This window comes from Mycena indigotica, assembly GCF_014461135.1.
Source record: "Mycena indigotica strain 171206Taipei chromosome Unknown Mind.scaff0009, whole genome shotgun sequence".
In the NCBI taxonomy this organism is placed as follows: domain Eukaryota; kingdom Fungi; phylum Basidiomycota; class Agaricomycetes; order Agaricales; family Mycenaceae; genus Mycena; species Mycena indigotica.
In genome coordinates this window covers 4,175,001-4,194,642 of record NW_023503008.1, presented here as the reverse complement: position 1 = coordinate 4,194,642, position 19,642 = coordinate 4,175,001, and the positions used below count along the sequence as shown (strand labels likewise).

Here is a 19,642-nt window from a genome sequence, read left to right as displayed (position 1 = left end):
GTGGCTTGAGCACAAATCCCGCTCTCTTCCGCTTTCCATCTGCTTGCCCGAGGAACTAGGCGCATATATCGATCCGCAAGACGGTTCAAATAGATACCACCAAGTTGCCAAGCTATGTCATGCGCTGCTCGGTCATTCTTCGCGGTGGCAACATGTCAAATGGAGGCAGCCGTATCTTTACCAGATGGGAAGCGCCCTCCCCGACTTGGTGGGTGAGATGCCGATGTTGGAGGGACTTCATCTCGACTGTTGTGATTACCGCAAGATCGGTCATCTTGGTGCCAGTGCCCCCCGTCTGTTGAGCTTCACTGTCATATTCCACCTCCACCATGAGGATTCTGATATCTCTTCCCTCCATCCGCAAATAGTGAACTACAGACATCTCACCCGCCTGCGCCTCGACCCAATCTCGCCTCCATCAGCTGCTCAGATATTGCAACAGACCAAACAACTCCGCGAATGTTGGCTCTTCCTAATATTTGACTACATATTCAGCGTCGACGACAAGACGGTCTGCTCCATGGAGCTTCCGCATCTGACCACGATGATACTCGACTCCGGAAGTGCACACTCGTGTCACGACTTTTTCGCTGCACTGCGTGTTCCCGCTCTCAAGAAACTGGCCCTCAAAGAGGACATGGTCACCCCGGATCCGCTGGCAAGACTCGCTAGCACCTTGGCGGGACTTGGGTGTCAGCTGGAGGGGCTCGGAATCCGGCACGCCGTAATTGGCTCCGAGGAGGAATATCGCGAAGCATTCCCGAGCATCAAACAGCTAGAGTTCAATGCGAACTATGGAACCTGGAAACCAAGTATAGAAGCATGGGGAGGACCTTGGGCGTGAAATCCTGTTCCGCTATGGTACTGCATAATAATTTATTGCGCCAATTGGCCCTACTTCATATTCTCCTCAGATAAGTACTTATACTAGTGAACGACCTCTAGTGGTCAATACTACTTCACATTTCTCAGCATTAGTATCTTTTTCCTGGCCAGTGCTCGGTTCACTTTCAAAACCATTGAAAATAACGAAGTAGAATACAAACGCAACAGGTAAACTTCATGTCCCATAGACTCACAACACCCAACTAATCCTTCAAACATTCTCCTTGAAACGGCTTTCCCCACCAGGCATCACTGGTTCTTCATCTGCCTCGCCCGCAGGATGTGGCTCTCGACCCTCGGGCGCCTTTTCCTGTTGGCGTTTGCTCGGACGACGCGAAACTGTGGCGCCATCTGCATTGGACGGTTGCCGACTGTGTCCATTCTTTTTGTCAATCTGCATTTCGTTAGTGCTTGGCGGTGAACTGGTCAGAGAACTAACCGGATATCCATTGGCGCCCATAACTAGAGCCTGGTGGGGTGTCGAATAACTCGGTGGTCCGTCTGCTTCAGCATCAGCATACTCGAGCCCATCTTCTTCATCTTCCTCCTCAACACTACTGCCTTCATCACTACCTTCTTCATCTTCGCTCAGATAACCAGCAGCCCTGACCGCAGCAGCCACGGGCCCACTCCGCTCCATCTGCTCGCTCGCCACCAGATACCGCGCACAAAGCATTCGCACGTCGTTCCACCACTCCATCATCTCCTCCCGACTCCGCGCGCGGAAACTCCAGGCATGATCATTGCCGCCCAGGCGACCGAGGCTTAAGCTTCGCCGAATGCTGCCGCTCTTGGTTGTACCGCTACCGTCTTTCCTGCCCTCGATATGGAATTTGTGGGATTTGGCGCTGCTTCCACTGGGTGGTCCAAGCGTACACATAGGGAGGAACAGAGAAAAGAGCGGCTCTCGAGCATTGACGGGGTCGGAGGAGGCATATTCGTGTAAAAAGCCAGCAGGGGTAAGCACAAAGTAATGCTCCTTGTACGCTCTCGTGTAGCGTTTCTTGCGTTCAAGTAAACCTGCGTGGACTGGGGCGACACTCGGGTCGTCTTTGCTTGGGTAGACGATGGTAGACGGGTTCCGTAGAGGAGTTTCGGGGTCAAGGAGGTGGTCTGCTCTCCCGCTGAACGCTAGCCATTCTCGATCCGGAGCCAGCGACGCCATATGGGTTGTTAGTTCTGAATGGGTTGTCGCAATCGAAGTTCCCATCCGAGCTTGCCATTCGTCGTAAGTTTGCCAAGCGGACTGGATTGCGCGCACGATACCCTCTTCGAAATGGGCGCTGTTTTGTTGCATGATGATGATCGATTTCTGGAGCAGGTTTTCCTCGTGGACTTGTTTGGTCAACTGTCGAACGACAGCTTGGTTGATAACGTAGGGGTCTGTCTTGTTCGTGACTGCCATTGGCGTGTTCTTGAAGGAAGAAATGCCGCTGGAGAGCTCGGAGATGAGACGCGTAGACAATTCACGCTCCTTTGCGACATTGCTGGCTAGTTTACCAGTGTCGTTTTGGATGTTCTTGGATTATTGAGTTGAGGATCTCACAAGACACCGAGACACACCTTCAAATGTGCCTTGATTTCAGTTCTCAGCTTTTCCAGGTGTTGGACGATGGAACTGTCGATTGTGCGACCAAGATTAGCATGCTGGTCGGCAATAGCACGAGTCTTGTCTCGAATATCGTAGTATATGTCCTTGATTGTGTCAGTAAGCACTCCCTCTCTACTCTATCAGCGCACCTGAAGCCCGCCCTCACCCAGAAACTGGTTGCCCGCGCGAAAGGGTACTTGGATAACTGCACCCAGTTTGGTCAGTTCTTTGGCGTTGCTGTTGTGAATGTCCGCGATTCCCTCGAAGTAGGCTATGAGTTGCTTGACGATGGCCTTCCATGCCACGAATCGCTCGATGAGGATGTCAGACGGGCGGAGGTCGTGTGGGGCAACGTTCTTCTTGATGAGGGATTGGTTGCGGGAGAGCGATGAGCCAGGGCGACTGGCTCGAGAGAGGGATGTAGCGCGAGAAATCGAGGCTCCTTCGTGGTTGTTCATTCTTGGGGGCCACACCCTGAACTGTCCGCCTTAAATGAAGGTGGAGAAGTGGATGCAAGACTGACGTAGTTGATCAACGGGAGGCGAAGGAGTGAGAAATCAACATGAACAAACAAGTGACAACGCGTGACCGCGACGACCTTCAAAGAGATTTATCTTTGCTTGGAATGGATGCGCACCATCTTCCTGCCTACCGACTACTTCTCAAAGAAGTCGAGGAAGACATAGCAAACGCCCAAGCACACCTCAACGCTCTTGAATCGAAACGCGCTGAAATTTGCCAACGCCTTGAAGCGTACAAATATCCAGTACTTTCGCTCCCCAACGAAATTATCACGGAAATTTTCTCGCAATACCTTCCGGAATATCCATCTTGTCCCCCTCTCACCGGTCCAGGCTCGCCTACACACCTCCTTGGTATATACCGTCTCTGGCGGAAGATTGCTCTCAAAAGCCCGACCTTGTGGCGCGCATTAGAGATGGACATAGAGAACGCTGATGCAGAGCTTGCCAACAGCTGGCTTCAGCGGTCTGGCAGCAGTTTCCTTTCTCTGAATTTCGATTTTGAGCCATTCGGGCCTCAACACGACGGCACACCACTTCTCGAAACCATTCTGGCGCACCGAAAACGCTGGGAATACATACACTTTCGTGTGGCTTCCTCCTATGACGCCGAAATCGCTTGTATCAGCGGGGAAGCCCCAGCTCTGGTTGAAGCGGACATCGCATCATGGGGATCTGACGCCGACTGGGAGGCAGAACCTGGCCCAACAAGCATATCTTTCCATAACGCTCCTCGGTTGCGTTCTATTTGTGTCGGGGATGTACGCTTCACCCCACAATCCATACCGTGGGCCCAGTTAACGACTGTGGTCCTTTACTACGTCGCCATGACTGCCTGCATTCCGGTCCTGGCGCAAGCCGAGAGTTTACGGTATTGCAGGCTGGTATTCAAAGACATAAGTGGCGTAAGTCAACCACAGGGTGTGCCGTTGACGCTCCCTCGAGTCGAAATCTTAGTTTTACTTGATCCGTTTCGCCCTCACGATCCGGACTCGGAAAACAATGTCTTGGCCAACCTCACGTTGCCTTCTCTCCAAAAACTCGAAATCTCAGGCTGCCTACTACCATACGACAACCAGAACTCCGTGGAGGCCATTCGCTCTTTGATTTCACGGTCCGCATGCTCGTTGCGGCATCTGAGAGCGGACATAGGTTTTTATACTGTTGCCGATTGGGCTGCAGCGTTTCCGAACATTCACGTATTCCATTCTACGCACTCTGTCATCTACAATGGCACTATATGGAAGCTGGATGATTACTGGGAGGAGCCGGATGAGTCTGGATCACTTGACTCGGAGACCATTTGATGAGTTGAGGGCGCTGGCAATAGCAATGTGTCGGACTGCAGAATAAAGCTCCTCATCTCTGTACCGTGATTAAGAAGCCCGCACCAAGTACTTGGACGGTTGGACCCTCGTGACTTACCACCATTCTCAAACCGCGAGCTGTCCACGAGGTACTTGATGAATGCTCGATGCGTCACAAGCAGAATATTATTCTCGGGTCTCGTCGAAAGCTCCTCACGCACACGTAATGCGCGTATCGTTGCCGCCTCCTCCGAGTGAGCTTCATAGTCCCATTCTTCCCTGCATCGTGTCAAATCGAGGGCTATTTGCGCCTGGAACGCGTTGGCAAGCTGTGTTTTGGGGACACCAAGGTTACAAATAGCGTCATGCGCCTCCCGCAAGTCCGGCCAGATCTCTAAACGCGGATTGCTCGATTCGGATCCACTGACAGAATTTGAAGTATTGGTCGAGGAAAGACTCGGGATGGCGGTAAGAGCTGTCTGGATAGTTCTCGTCATTGGAGAGCATATCACGAGCTCAGGCAGGTTGTTGGATAGCTCTTTCGAAGCAAACGCTGCCTCAGCGAAGCCTTGCTCAGTCAGTGGCGGATCGCGGTGAGGATAGCCACGCTGTACGCTGTTCCAGTATATTAGCGCGCGCATATGTCATGACGAAATGCAAGAGGTCTTATACGCACTTATGCAAGGCTTGCCCATGTCTCAAAATGCGTATAGTCTTCGGAAATTGCGGCGACCCTGACATACTAGTATAGATGTTCATATACGGAGGGCAGACAACAGCCTAAAGGTGATTTACGACCCGATAGCTTGGAAGTGATATTGGAGAAACAATTCCTGAGTTCAAGTCAGTCGGAAGTGTGCCAATTCGTTGTGTGGTTGTATGAACCAGATTGAAGTCGGTCGCGTCACACCCGGGCCGTGTGACCCGTCACCCGTGACACCGCTGCACTACACCTGCTCACAAACTCCTTGAACATTAACTCTCTCGGACATACCACTTTGCGCATATATTTAAAGCCTGTCCCAGCTTCTCGAGATCCGAAACTAGACTAATTGCTGCACTATGGGGGCGGCGTGGCTACTGGGCCCGGGACCATAGTAGCAGCAGAGTTCGCAGACGGTTCCTGCTCGTTAGTCTGATTGGCTGGCAAAGATCCGTCTATCAGAACTTCAGGATGGACAGGGCAGGCTCTCCTCCAATAGAATCGACATCCGTCGCTCTCGCGGTGAGTCCGGCTCTGTTCTGGGTTTTATTTTGGGACGCATTCTGACAGTGCGAATCCCGTTTCTTAGTGCGAGCTGCGTGTCACCCTGGAATGAAGGGCACATAGATAAATGCTTGTTTCGGCTCTCAAGCACATCTGCCCTCTTTCTTACCCCAAGTCAGAGGAACATCGACGGTGTGGACTCTTTCCCAGACCTTGTCGTCTGGCTAAGTCTTACTTCATAGGATAACGACTGTTGAATCATGGCATTTGACTATACGCAGCTTACCGGGACTTGGTACAACGAGCTCGGCTCTGTCATGTCCCTTACCGCAGACGAAAATGGCGGTCTTACTGGGACATACAACTCGGCGGTCGGAGACGCCGAATTTGAATACGTCCTCACTGGGCGCTTCGACACCACCCCTCCTGACGGTGAAGGCGTATCCCTTGGCTGGGCAGTCGCATGGAAGAATGGCTATCGCGACGCGAATTCGACCACAACCTGGAGCGGGCAGTTTTACCCTGGTGACACTGCTGACGATAACACCATCGTTACGCAGTGGCTGCTGACCTCGAGCACGACGCCGGCCAACAACTGGGACTCCACTGCCATCGGAAACGACCTCTTCACACCCAACGCGCCAGACGACGCGACTGTTGCCAAGGCCAAGGCCGCAAGCTTTGCGTCGCCTCGTCCAGAGCATCTTATCGCGAAGAAAAATAAAGACAAAGGGAAACATTGAACGTCAAATGTACTTGCAAGGTCTACCATGGAATTGTAACCTCAAATGTCTCTGTACTATCTCAACTTGAATGGAACAACTCAGTGCCAACGATCGTATTGATTTGACCTGTGTTACTTGAACTGGTAGTCTGCGACTCTGCATCTTGTAGGTGGGGTTATCAAAGTGGCTGACTTCTCTTTCTCGCTATGAATAATTAAACTACAGTAATCTGTTGGTATATGCGGTAGTTAGATGTCTTCAGAGACCTAGCTACTTACTGTAATGATATGGATTGAGGCTTTTTCTGCCATCTTCTTGCACTCATCTCAGAGACCAGTTTCCTTTGTGTATCGACATAATCCCCCCTTCAACACGTTTAGATGATCTTAGACTATCCAGCCACTCAACACTTTCTGGTTTTCTCTTGCAATTAATATTCTGGTTGCGATTATACAGATGACTACACAATGCTGGCAGAGCTGACAGTGCCCGCGGTGACGGGTTTGAGAACGGGCGAGGCGCTAACTGGGCAAGCCAGAGTAGCGCGTTGGATGCGCTCGAAGCGGGAAGTACGCGGGTACGAGCGGATTTCACGGGCCGCCTTCTTGGCAGCATCGGCCGTCTTCTCTGGCTCGGGGACGGTGGACTTCTTGAAGCACTTGTTAAGTACGGCGAAGTTCTTGGTGAAGAGGTTGGCCTTGGTGCTCTTGCTGAAGAGGCCTAGAATAACGTTAGGTGACTGCGCTCAGTGGGAAAAAAAGGTCAACGAACTGAAGAAGTTGGCGGAGGCACCAGCGTTGATGGCGAGGCCAGTGTTGACCTTGACGCAGCCAGAGAACGAAGCTTGGGCGGCGGGCTCAGGTGCTTTGGGGGCCTTGGCGTCCTTCGCAGCAGCATCGTCGGCAGCACGTGCTTCGAGCTCGAGTTCCTCGTCATCGAATTCCTCTTCACGTGCCTCAAGCTCGAGCTCCTCGTCGTCGAATTCCTCCTCACGTGCGTCAAGGTCAATCTCCTCCTCGTCGAATTCCTCCTCGCGTGCCTCGAGCTCGTACTCTGGCTCCTCGAACAGCTCAAAGTCACGCGCCTTCTTGGTAGCAACGGCCTTCTTAGCAACCGCAGGCTTCTTGGCAGCAGCGGTGGCTGGCTTCTTGGCAGCGGTGGCTGGCTTCTTGGCAGCGGTCGCGGGCTTCTTTGCGGCGGTCTTCTTCACAACAGGTCGCTGGACTTTGACGCCGGCCTTTTTGACGACGGGTAGCTTGATTGGCTTCTTCTATCAAATCTATGAGAAATATGCCCGGTATTCACAGATGCAACTCACAGCAGCAGTAGTGCCAGTCTTCGCGGTGGCCTTGGTGGCGGGTTTCTGGAGAGCGTCTCAGAAAATCACGCACAAAACAAATAGACAACAAACCTTGGCAGTTGTCGCCGTCTTCTTTGTAGCAGCTTTAGTCGCCGTCTTCTTTGTTGCAGTCTTCTTTGTAGCAGCAGCTTTCGTTGCGGTCTTCTTGGTTGCAGCTTTCGTTGCAGTCTTCTTGGTTGCAGCCTTCTTCGGGGCAGCTTTCTGTTAACATGATCAGTAAGAACATCGAGAAGAAGGTGTTGTTGTCGTGCCTTGGCAGAAGTAGCGGCCTTCTACAACAAAACATTTAGATCGAGCATAAGATAAGATCAGACAACACACCTTGGCAGTGACGGCCTTCGATGCGGCAGGCTTCTTCGCAGCAGCGGACTTGGCCGCATTCTTGCTCGGGAGGACACAGGCAGTGACACCCTTGGTTCCCTGACGTGCACAAACCACACCGGCTGGGGGAGTCGCAGCTGTTTTGGCAGCAGAGGCGGTGCTCTTAGTTGCGAGGGCGGATTTGGCAGCGGATTTGACGTCGACAGTTTTCTTGGCGGAGGCGTTGGCATCGAGACCCATGGTGAGCGACGCGCTGGTATCGAAGTCGATGAAGATTTGCGAGGTTGCCTGGCCTCCGAGGGCGTTGACGGCGACTTGGAGCGAGGGGATCATGTGAGCGGTGACGGTTCCAGTTGCCTTAACTCCAGCCTCGGCGTTGATAGTAAGCGCTGGAAAAACAGGGGTCAATGTTTCGTCGCATAGAACAAACAGGGTGCACGGACGCATGTCTCCAACGCTGAATGCGCTAGTGGCTGGCTTGCCTCCAGCGGAGGGGGGGAAAGCGAGTTGTGCGTTCTTGATGGCAAAGTTGATTCCAACGTTCATGTTCATGGGCACTTGGACATCGCCAACCATCTGCGCATCGATTCTGAAGACGGGGCCAACGGTGAGGACACCGGGGAAGTTGAGGCCAGTGACAGCTTGGTTGAGGAGGTTGATCTTGCCAGAGTCCATGCGGCCAGAAAGACCAGCCACCATCGTGACAGTTCCACCGATGTTGGCACTAACACCAGCGACAAGGGCGAAGTCGGAGAGCTAGAGTAAGTTTAAGCCATCGAAAGAGACACGAAAACAAAGAAACAGACGTTGGGAGGGACAACGGTACCCTTGGCCGAGACGGTGATGGACGCATCAGCTTTGGCATTAGCAGCCAAATCGACGGCGAGCTTCGCAGTGGCGGGCCCACATTTCGCGGTCTGGCTGACCAGGCTGACCTTCTTGTTGAACGCCAAAGGCGTCAGTTTGAAGGCTTTCTTGATAACATCAACGTTGCCGTCCTTGGGGGCTGTAAGGGAGTTCAATTTAGTAGCTTAAGATGGGGGAAATAGCGTACCCTGGCCGGCTACAACTTCAAGAGAGCCAGCGGCGCTTCCGCCGGGTTGAGCAATCTCTCCAGCAGCACTTCCTCCCGTTGAAACGACTGATAAAAAGTTAAATTAACATTCAATGAGATCTTGATATGAACGCACCGGGCGCAGCAACGCCACCACCAGAGATAGGTTTGAGTTGACGAGCCTCCAACTCCTCAGCACCAGCAAGACTAGAGATTTCGATGTTGACAACACCGGTTCTATTGGTGCCATCAACCAAGGTGTATTTTGATCCGGAACGGGACAACATACTGGGAGTAGTCAACCAAGTCGAAGTTGGTATCAAGACGCAGAGCTTTGACCACAGGGACCGTGCCATCGCGACGCACAAGACGCGATTGCAGTTGGGAAGGAATGGATTGGTCGGCGGGCTCCCAAGCCCGGGCGATCCGCGCGAATGCGCTACCACCACACTGTCATCAATATGTTACGGGGCTAAGGAAAGGAAGCTGATAGACGACATACGGCCTCTGGCAAGCGAACGAGCTTGTTCACGGCTCCGATGTTTTGGTAGAGATGGCCACATTCGGAGTTGGGGTCGTCTTCGGTCGTGCAAACGAGACGGATGTCTTGAGAGAGGGCGGCAGGGTCGCAGCCAAGAATCTCCCAACCTGCTGCTTTGGTGATGTCCGTAATGGCATCCTTGGACCCCCAGATACGAAGAGTGCCTGCAGCAGTAGCGTTGGAGGAATTCAGGTCTGTTTCGTGATAGGTGAGAACAAGCCACAAAAGAAACAGCGGATTACTTGCCGTAAGAACACTCTCCATTCGTGCACGGCACCGTCCAGTCGTTCTTCGCATTAATTACAGTTATGAAAGGGACGAGAACAACAAGTGAAAAAAGCATGATGAAAAAGCCGACCAGAGAAACCGAAAAAAAAACGAGGGCCGTTCAACGACCAAGGAAGAGAACCAAAAGGAGGAGGGAGAAAAAAGGAAAGAGAACGACGAGCAAAACACGCAACTCAGCGTTAAATAGTCGGTTGTCAGGCCCGTTTCCCCGCCATGCTTTTGATTGATAGGAGTTGGGAAGGAATTTCACCCGACAAGCAAATGTGCAATGAATCGTGATCGTCGGTCGCTGGCGCTGCCCGCACATGATGCATCGTCAACGTGTCAACGGGAATCAGTCTTGCCATCAGAGAATGATCCACGACCCCATGATTTTGAAAAGACAAGTTACAAGTGCTAGGACTCGAGGATTTAGACTTTACATCCAGCTGGCAAAGTGTGAGCAAGAGGGAGTGGTTTATCGATACCTGATAACATACTGAAGCTTCCGTGTTTCATCCTCGATCTACTGCTATAAGCGACAAGTCTTTGCACGCGACGGCAACTCTCCATCAGGATTGTTATTCAGCGACTTTGCCGGTAACGCTGGCTACCGAACCTACCTGACCAGCATCAATTGGCCGTAGTCGCTTAGATGAGTAAACGCAGTCGGCGATCGGCTTTCTGCCTCGTCGTCCGCCGCTAGTATTGAATAGCTCTGCGCAGTGTTTGATCCCTTCCTTGCGCGTAATCTTTAATGACCTGGATGTCCCTCGTCGACAAAGGCGTGCGGAGACCAAATTCATTATCTTTCGATGCATCGTCCTTGAGCAAGAAATCGGAGAAGCTGCCGTGTCATTTTATCAGTGCCAGTGCCAGAGGTTGTGTCGGCAACGACTTGAATTCGTACCGAATACTAGCATCTTTGGGACGACTCCCGCCAAGGCCTGTTTCTGCTCTCCATATTTTACCAATTTCAGCCAATTTCCTCTTGAATTCGCATCACATCCAAAGTCGCAGCCGGGATGTGGCAGCAGAACGTGTCTGAGCTCCGACGAAACGCTGGGTTTGCGGCTCGAACGTGTGAATAAGCGGCGTCGCCGCAACCTGGTAGAGGGCTCTCCGAACTTTCACGTTGTTTGCTGTTCGCTTTTCAGCGCGGAGACCAAGGCAGTGAGGTCTTCGTCCTTAGCCGGCTCGACAAGAATGTCTACTACCGCAACAAACGGCTCGCGAGAAAGACGGGACGCGGGAAGAGAGAGCATATTGAAAGCATCCACAGGCATCCACAAAACAAACTCGAAGGTGATGGTTTACCAACGGGTTCGTATAGAGGTTTTCTGCGATGACTGAGATACTGAGCGAAGCGTTGTCTTGATGGCATTCGGCTTTGTGCGACCTCCTGCGAGTCGGTATTGAGAACTCGAAAACCGTTTAGTGGCGGGACTCATACTCGTGGATTCATGGGAGTACGCACCAATTAGCCCTTTGGCACTGCGGTGATGAGGAAACATATGCTGGCCAAACTGGGCTTTACTCACCTCTTTGGAGCAATATTCTATAACCCCGCACTGCAGCGCGTCGATATTTCCCCACCTTTTCGTGGTTCGATTTCCACGTACCCGTGAGCAACGACGCAACCTATTCTCCTGACTCTCAGCCTTGTGGCATACGGAATATTCGCGAGGTTTGACGACGACGAGGGCAGCAATAGATTTTTCTTGGGGTTCGGATGAGCAAGGATGAGCAAGAGGTGCTTAGGTCACGTAAGCGGAACGGCTCCGCCACCATGCCCGACACCCCCGATGGCTGCTCATACGAGCACCGCGCCTTAGTAGCTGTAGCGTACTTGCCCGCGGAATATAAATCTGATTCAAAAAAAAAAAAAAAAGCTTAGGTCACGTGCCCATCTTCTCTTTGAAACAACCACCTAGCTTGACCCATTGGCTGGCAATTTCGTGCACTATACTATACTCCCTCGAGACTTCTCGTGCCGCTAAAAGAGTCCTCAACCGCCTCTAGCTCAACTGGAGGCCCTACTCGTCCCAGCGGCACATCGTACAGAGTTTCTCAAACTATGGCTACGCTGCTCCCCGAAAGAAAACGCCTGGAAGAGCTCGAGGAAGAAATCATCGGGCTCGAATTGCGACTATCCGCTCTACGCGACGAGGTTTTCACTGTCAAGCAACGGATGAACAACTACGTTTACCCTGTTCTCACTCTTCCCAACGAGATCGTCTCCATGATATTCCTCCATTATGTACCGGCTTATCCCTGCCGCCCAAGCATACTTGGGGAAGGCTCTCCCATACTTCTCACCAGAATATGTCGTCATTGGCGCGATATTGCAGACTCGACACCTAGGCTCTGGTGCTCCATTCGACTCTTCCACTTCCAAACTATACTCCGGCCGCCTCTCGCATCCGAAGTCCCCAGATCTCTCAAACTCGCCGCCGACCGCAAAACGGCCCAGCTACACCTGGAGCTCGCCGAGAAATGGATGGAAAAATCTGGTGCTCTTCCGCTTTCCATCGAACTGGGGGTAGATGTGGACAACTACGGCGATTATTACAATCTGATGGGCCTGCAACTTGAGGCTCTACGCCTCATAATGCGCTACCACAAGCGATGGCAATACATTCAGTTTCGCCTTCCTGTGAAACCAGCGCTGACCGGTGTTGCTAAACGTCGCGACCGGCTGACCATTACTGACTGTTTTCCGCTTCTCCGTGAGCTCCACATTGAATTCGACAATTACCCGGCTTTCTTGGTTCTCATCGAGGCGCCCCATCTTGAACGAGCGACATTCGACAACACCGATTTGGGCCCACTGTCGACGTTATCCCGACCACCATCGTTATTCAACAATCTGACTCAGCTCATTCTGCTTAGATTCGATCTCTTGAGTGCTGTTTGGGCTCTCCGCTACGCTCCTTGTCTGCAGCGATGCTGGATGAATGTTACATTCGTCATCGAGGGCGAGGACCACCATTCGGACTTCATAGAGCCAGTTTTTCTTGGACAGTTGACAACACTTGCGATCAGGCTGTGGATGGGCGAGTGTGATTATATGTCTGATTTTCTCGGGTCCCTCCGAACGCCTCGTCTGGAGAGGCTTTGCATTGAAGAAGACTTTCTCGACCCCGATCCCATCGACACGCTGTCCAATCTAATAGAGAGTGGCTCGCTACAGCTCAAGGAACTTCTCGTCATAACCCCGAAGCGAACCGGGCCCCAATACGCACGTGCATTCAGCCAAATACCTCGAGTCCGCCGCGTCATCGATATCGATTTATCCCATAATCGCGACTCTGCCATAGCTGAGGAGTGGGGTTTTGTCCTGGGTGAAGGGGTGCGCTTTGACTATCAAAATGACTGGTAGAATAGTTTTGGAGACCAAGACTTGAAGTGGTATTCATGCCATTTCGGGTAACAAGACAAGGTCATAGATTTTCAGCTATATGACCAGTAGTAGTGCGTTCGCCACATATTGTCTTCCTACATACCCGCCCACAGCCTCCGGCAGCGCCAAGTCCTCGAATATACTGTAACTGTTACAAAAAAAGTCCAACGTGAAGGCCCCATCGCGCAACGGTGGAGGCGAAAACTTGGTAGAGTAGGGATGCCATTGACGCAGTAAACATATGTCGCGATGCCGTTGTAATAATGCATCCAGGAAAGCCCGGCGTTGGGCCCCACTGCATTCTTGATCGCGAGGCAGCAATGCAGCATGGTATGCAAAAGAGAAAAGCACCAACGATTCGGAAAGACTTGATTGGAACTCAGCACCCGAGCCTCTTGCCTCAGTGAAAAATGCGCAAAAAGCCACAGGAGAAGCAGCCGAAGTCAATACTCCTAAACTAGGGCATGAGCGTGGGTAGGCAAGCCGCAAAAAGCAAACAGGTATACATTGCTAGTGATCCACTGGTCATGGTGGCGACGTGAAACCAATGAGCGACAACATGGTAGGATGACTTGAAGGTATCAGGACAGAGGCAAGCAACACTTGGGGGTTTGCTTCATGGTTGCAGAAGAAAGAATCCAAGAAGTCTGCCGCGGCGACTGACGAATATGCTTACCCTATTGGCCAGCGTCATTCGCGGGCTGTGATTGGTCCATCAACTTCTCTTCAAATTCCATTTCGATGACACAACGGTCTAGACCGCACAGACCGCCAGCGCCAACCGTTGTCTTACCCCGTCTCCATAGCACGCACTTACGGACGCAGATCTATGCGCTAGTCCTCCTCTCTCCACTCCACCGTCATCTCTTGTGGAAGAAAGCAGCGAAAGAAGGAAACGAAGGAGAGCAAGACATGCCACATACTGACGAGGGCTTTACCGATGACTGCGACGTTTTGCCACCCAGCCCAGAAGAGCTCCTCGCAAGAATGACGTCGGAGAAGGAGTGTGAAGGTTCGTGGCTTGCCTCTTGCTTTTCCTCATCGTTCTCAAGCTTTTTGTGGGTAGAACTCGCCTATAAACTCCTCGTTTCCCTCCCCCGTTCCCGCCTCGCTACAATCCAACGACGCTTGGCGCCGTTGCTGCAGTTTGACGTTGTCGGGGTCAGCTTCCTCACTTTGGCATTATCGCTTTGACCTAATCACAAAAAAAACAGTCCCTTCCAGCAGAAGTCTCGCTGCAAATCTTCTCCCACCTCCCCGCCCCCTCGCTCCTCACGTGTGCTTTGGTTAGTCGACGATGGCGCGCCTTGGCGGATGACCAAGCGCTGTGGAAGCGGCTCTGTGCGACCGAAGGCTGGGCATGGAAACAGCCCTCGCGGGTGCACGCGTTTGACACGCCACGCAATAACAGCAATGGTTGGGAAGACGATGAGGGTATGGGCGACTCGGACGAGGAAAGTGAAAACGAAGAAGAAGACCCGGTGGAGACTGCCAAGGCGGAATGGACACTCATGCAGACGGAACTCGATTCGGGCTTTGCCTCAATGGCCGTTTCGTCATCTTCCTCAAAATCTGTCCTGAGACAGATTCCACGCCCGAAATCGCGCACCCGCCACAATTCCGCCCCAGCTGCACTGGCCGAGTCAACTGTTCTTCGCCCAGACTATAAACGGCTCTTCCAGACACACACTCGGCTGACAAACCGCGTCAGAGCAGGCTCATATCGCTTGTCGGCAATCCAAACGCGTGGGGGGCCGTCCAATGCACACACAACGACTATTTACTGCCTCCAACTCTACACAGACCCCGCAACGGGTGTCCAGGTGTTGTTTACCGGCTCGCGCGATCGCACAGTGAGGGAATGGAATCTCACAACTGGATTAGTGGAAAGAGTCATTGAAGGGGTCCACGCTAGCTCTGTTCTGAGCATTTGTGTCCACGATGGTTACATTGCCAGTGCGGGAAGCGACAGACGGGTCGCAGTCTGGAATCTCACTACCAACTCGCTCGTCAAGGTCATCGCAGACCATGAAGACAGCGTTTTGTGTGTCCGAATGGATGGAAACAGACTCGTCTCATGTTCTAAAGATCGCACCGTTCGCACTTATTCTTTTCCTGACTTGGAGCCCCAGCACGTGCTCGGCGCTCATCGGGCCGCCGTCAACGCCGTCTCGCTCTCCGACACACTCATCGTCTCTGGCTCAGGCGATCGATCTGTTCGGTTATGGGATGCTGCAACTGGCAAATTGCTGCGGACTTTCGAGAACCACCATACGAGGGGCATCGCCTCAATCGACTTTGTCGCGCCTTTTGTCGTGTCTGGCTCGTCAGACAAGCATCTGCGGCTGTTTGACATCATGTCGTTCAGCGGGTGGTCAACCTCGCCCGAATACGAAATGAACCCCCACCACCATCCGTCCTCTTTGGCCGCCACAACCACCACCAACCTGTGTCCGACTTGTGGGTCGTCGACTGTCGCGTGTGATCGCCCCGCGCTGCAACAGCGCTGTGTCCATGCCGACCTCGTTCGCAGCGTAGCGCTTGGGAAGGACTTTGTTGTGTCGGGCAGCTACGACCTGACCATCAAAGTCTGGGACCGCCAGACTGGCGCGCTTGTCGCGGACCTCGCTGGCGGGCATTCGGGGCGTATTTTTTGTGTGGGCATGGATGCGACGAAGATCGTCAGCTGTGGCGAGGACCAACGGATATGTGTTTGGGACTTCTCGCATGGAGTTGACACCAGCTTTATCCAACTGTAATGAATGGACTGATTAGAAGTCTTGTTGTAGATAGGTTATGTATACCCATCTGGCTCAACTGTGAATTCACCCTCATTTGTACACATTTTATTTCTAATTACTACTACTGGTCATGTATGACAAGACAAGGTCACTCGAAATGGATACCATTTCGAGTCTTGGTCTCAAAAACTATTCTACCGGTCATTTTAATAGTCAAAGCGCACCCCTTCACCCAGCACAAAACCCCCACTCCTCAGCTATGACAGAGTCGTGACTGTGGGAGCGATCGATGATGTGGCGGACTCGAGGTATTTGGCGGAATGCGTGTGCATATCTGTGCCCGGTTCGCTTCATGGCCATGACGAGAAGTTCCTTGAGCTGTAGCGAAGCACTCTCCATTAGATTAGACAGCGTGTCGATGGGATCGGGGTCGAGAAAATCTTCTTCAATGCAAAGTCTCTCCAGACGAGGCGTTCGGAGGAGACCGAGAAAATCAGACATATAGTCGCACTGCTCGTCCCACGCCCTGATCGCAAGTGCTGTCAGATGTCCAAGAAAAACTGGCTCTACAAAGTGAGCGTGGTGGTCCTCGCCCTCGGCGACAAAGATAACATTCATCCAACATCGCTGCAGACAAGGAGCGTAGCGGAGAGCCCAAACAGCACTCAAGAGATCGAATCTAAGCAGAATGAGCTGAGTGAGATGGTTGAATAACGATGGTGGTCGGGATAACGTCGACAGTGAGCCCAATTGGGTGTTGTCGAATGTAATTCGTTCAAGATAGGGTGCCTCGATGTGAACCAAGAAAGCCGGGTACTTGTCAAATTCAATGTGGAGTTCACGGAGAAGCGGAAAACAGCCAGTAATGGTCAGCCGGTCGCGACGTTTAGCTTTCCCAGTCAGTGCTGGTTCCACAGGAAGGTGAAACTGGATGAATTGCCATCGTTTGCGGTAGCGCATCATGAGGCGGAGAGCTTCAAGTTGCAGGTCGATGAATTTGAATTCCTTCCAATAGTACTCGTCCAAGTTGTCCCACAATTCAATGGAGAGTGGAAGAGCACCCGATTTCTCCATCCAACTCTCGGCCATCTCCAAGTGTAGCCGGGCCGCTTTGCGGTCGGCGGCGAGTTTGAGAGATCTGGGGACGTCTTTTGGGACTTCGAATGCGAGAGGCGGTCGGGGCATAGTTTGGAATTGGAAGAGTCGAATGGAGCACCAGAGCCTCGGTGTCGAGTTCGCAATATCGCGCCAATGGCGGCATATTCTGGTGAGGAATATTGGAGATCCTTCCCCAAGTAGGCTTGGGCGGCAGGGATAAGCCGGTACATAATGGAGGAATATCATGGAGACGATCTCGTTGGGAAGAGTGAGAACAGGGTAAACGTAGTTGTTCATCCGTTGCTTGACAGTGAAAACCTCGTCGCGTAGAGCGGATAGTCGCAATTCGAGCCCGATGATTTCTTCCTCGAGCTCTTCCAGGCGTTTTCTTTCGGGGAGCAGTGTGGCCATAGGTTGAGAAATTTTGCGCTGGGACGAGTAGGGCCTCAAGTTCCTAGAGGCCGGTGGGGACTCTTTTAGCGGTACGAGAAGCCTCGAGGGAGTATAGAACACAAAAGTTGACAAAACTGTCGGCTAATTGAGTTGGGGAAAGTGGGTGTTTAGAAGAAAAGATGGGCACAACACCCCGTGACCTAATTACGTGCAAGAGCTTGAGCCTGCCAGAAGAATCCGATTTGCAAGTAAGTTACTTATGTACAGCTATGGTTACTATTGGTTTGAATGTTTCTACCTGGCTTACTCTCACCTTGATTATGACTCGTCCAAAGAGACCATATGTCCATCTCTTCATCCATCAAGTGCCTTTTTCGCTTCAGTCGGCAATCCCTTCGTATCCTGAGATCTTCGTCCCGTCTCTGACAAAAAAATGTGCTGAACCGCCATTATTCGGATTGCGCCGTACGAAATTTTTACTCCCACTCCACTGGTCAACTGGCAAAACCCCACTCTTTGACCAAGCCATCTATGTCAACGGAACGCAAGACGCAGGGGATCGGATCCAAGGCCGCCGCGTAATCAAGCCCGTTCAAGCTGTCCTTCAACCGTGGACCGGATACACACAGTTCCTCCAACTGCCGCAACGCGGCGCTTTGCTTGAGATTGAGCAAAGTGGCGATAGGACGGGGGTACAAGAGGAGTTCGTCGATGCAGAGCCGCTTCAGTCGGGGGAGGAAGAGCAAACGGAGGAAGTCCGAGATGCGCTCGCATTTATGCCCGCCCGGGATCGTGATGATGAACGCCTCCAATTCTCCCAGACATATCGGCTCTCTGAAGTCATCCGCATGGCCCTCCTCTTCGTTGTCGGAATCATTATTGAGGTGGAGGCTTATCCAGCATCGTTTCAGACGATGCGCGTATCGAAGCGCCCATGTAGCGGGGCGGAGCCTGTACGACAGCAGTTCGAGGTGGGTCAGATTAGCGAGAAATGGCGGAGACGGTAGTGGAGAGAACTGGCAGCGGCCAATTACACTTCGCTCCAGGGACGGCGCCTTTAGGCCGGCAAGGAATGCCGGATAACCACCGAATTTAACCGTAAATTGACGGAGAAGCGGAAGGCAGTCGTCAATGACCAGTTGCTTGCGCCGTTTGGCAGAGCCAGTCAGCTCTGGCCTTAGGGCAAGGCAGAGGTAGACGCACTGCCATCGCTTGCGGTAGCGCACTACGAGACGCAGCGCCCGGAGTCGGACATCCGCAAAGTCGTCGTGGTATTTGCTCAGGTTGTCTCCGAGTCGAATGCAGAGCGGAAGCGCGCCGGATTTCTCCAGCCACTTTTCCGCTATTTTGAGCTGCAGCTCTGCGGTTTCGGGGCCAATGGGGCGGTTCGGGGAGGTAGTGGCAAAGTCGGTGACCGTTTTTACATCTTCGAGGGGGAGCAGTTTGGGACAGGGGTCGAAAAGCCGAATTGCAGACCAAAGGCGGGGAGTGGTGTTTGCGACGCTGCGCCAGCGGTGGCATACGCTGGCCAGCGTTGTCGGGGAGCCGTCTCCTCGGAGAGGAATGTACGGATAGTCAGGATGGTCATGACCCTGCAGATAGTGGAGAAATATCATCGACAGTATTTCGGAAGGGAGGGTGGAAATGGAGCAGGCGTAGCCGTTTATCCGTTGCTTAACGGTAGATACTTGGGCGTGCAAGACGGAGAGTTGTCGCTCCAGCTTGTGAATTTTTTCACCAAGCTTGTCGAGGCGCTTATTGTCTGCCAATGAGGGGACAGCGTCATTGTTACACTTCATACTGGCCAAGGTTTAAACCACCCCAAATAAGGGCTACTAGCAGTGGAGGATTCGCAGAGGAGGAGGATGGTTGGATAGAAACAACGTGATAACGTGACGTGTGACAGAGCGTGTCGATCCAAGTTTTCCTTTCGCAGTCGCTATCCTTTTCAATTCAGACTCAACTAAAACTAAAACTTTGCTGGAATCTATGGCTGCCCAGCCCAGACTCTGCACTAATTCCGGATGTCGTCTTTTTTCTTCTTCCCGCATCACTCGAGTGGGTACATATCGAGTACATACATCAGTAGGGATTGAAACGGTGTCTCGGGTAGCCCGCGTAGATAACGCTTATAAGTAACCTCTCATTAAGTTAGCCAACAGCTCAACGCAGCTTTCGACCACAACTTGGACCAGAAACAGCGGGATGACATTTGTTCATTTCCGTCA

The 19,642-nt window shown here is 52.4% G+C and overlaps 8 protein-coding genes across 8 annotated transcripts; 4 read left to right on the top strand and 4 right to left on the bottom strand.

Annotated features, from left to right (window-relative positions):
• Positions 1–1,096: 1,096 nt before the first annotated feature.
• Positions 1,097–2,934, bottom strand: MIND_01107900 (PH domain-containing protein; the record flags this gene model as incomplete). The annotated part of the gene is made up of 4 exons (XM_037367645.1): positions 1,097–1,279; positions 1,325–2,404; positions 2,449–2,580; positions 2,626–2,934. The coding sequence occupies 4 exons, from the start codon at positions 2,932–2,934 to the stop codon at positions 1,097–1,099; spliced, it is 1,704 nt and encodes a 567-aa protein (XP_037217039.1).
• A 134-nt stretch (positions 2,935–3,068) lies between these two features.
• MIND_01107800 (F-box domain-containing protein) lies at positions 3,069–4,304 on the top strand (the record flags this gene model as incomplete). Its single annotated transcript, XM_037367644.1, has 1 exon — positions 3,069–4,304. The coding sequence occupies exon 1, from the start codon at positions 3,102–3,104 to the stop codon at positions 4,302–4,304; it is 1,203 nt and encodes a 400-aa protein (XP_037217038.1). The 5' UTR covers positions 3,069–3,101.
• On the bottom strand, positions 4,107–5,045 carry MIND_01107700 (Phosphoglycerate mutase-like protein; the record flags this gene model as incomplete). The annotated part of the gene is made up of 4 exons (XM_037367643.1): positions 4,107–4,206; positions 4,257–4,362; positions 4,423–4,919; positions 4,981–5,045. 4 exons carry the CDS (start codon positions 5,043–5,045, stop codon positions 4,107–4,109), a joined length of 768 nt encoding a protein of 255 aa, XP_037217037.1.
• Positions 5,046–5,771: 726 nt separating this feature from the next.
• Positions 5,772–6,254, top strand: MIND_01107600 (Avidin family protein; the record flags this gene model as incomplete). Its single annotated transcript, XM_037367642.1, has 1 exon — positions 5,772–6,254. The coding sequence occupies one exon, from the start codon at positions 5,772–5,774 to the stop codon at positions 6,252–6,254; it is 483 nt and encodes a 160-aa protein (XP_037217036.1).
• Positions 6,255–6,696: 442 nt separating this feature from the next.
• On the bottom strand, positions 6,697–9,776 carry MIND_01107500 (uncharacterized protein; the record flags this gene model as incomplete). Its single annotated transcript, XM_037367641.1, has 10 exons — positions 6,697–6,956; positions 7,008–7,506; positions 7,555–7,599; positions 7,648–7,797; positions 7,918–8,673; positions 8,724–8,923; positions 8,972–9,058; positions 9,108–9,208; positions 9,261–9,421; positions 9,474–9,776. 10 exons carry the CDS (start codon positions 9,774–9,776, stop codon positions 6,697–6,699), a joined length of 2,562 nt encoding a protein of 853 aa, XP_037217035.1.
• Positions 9,777–11,856: 2,080 nt separating this feature from the next.
• Positions 11,857–13,161, top strand: MIND_01107400 (F-box domain-containing protein; the record flags this gene model as incomplete). Its single annotated transcript, XM_037367640.1, has 1 exon — positions 11,857–13,161. One exon carries the CDS (start codon positions 11,857–11,859, stop codon positions 13,159–13,161), a length of 1,305 nt encoding a protein of 434 aa, XP_037217034.1.
• A 762-nt stretch (positions 13,162–13,923) lies between these two features.
• Positions 13,924–15,941, top strand: MIND_01107300 (F-box/WD repeat-containing protein 11; the record flags this gene model as incomplete). The annotated part of the gene is made up of 3 exons (XM_037367639.1): positions 13,924–14,194; positions 14,249–14,343; positions 14,397–15,941. The coding sequence occupies 3 exons, from the start codon at positions 13,924–13,926 to the stop codon at positions 15,939–15,941; spliced, it is 1,911 nt and encodes a 636-aa protein (XP_037217033.1).
• Positions 15,942–17,908: 1,967 nt separating this feature from the next.
• MIND_01107200 (F-box domain-containing protein) lies at positions 17,909–19,213 on the bottom strand (the record flags this gene model as incomplete). Its single annotated transcript, XM_037367638.1, has 1 exon — positions 17,909–19,213. The coding sequence occupies one exon, from the start codon at positions 19,211–19,213 to the stop codon at positions 17,909–17,911; it is 1,305 nt and encodes a 434-aa protein (XP_037217032.1).
• Between the last annotated feature and the right edge of the window lie 429 nt (positions 19,214–19,642).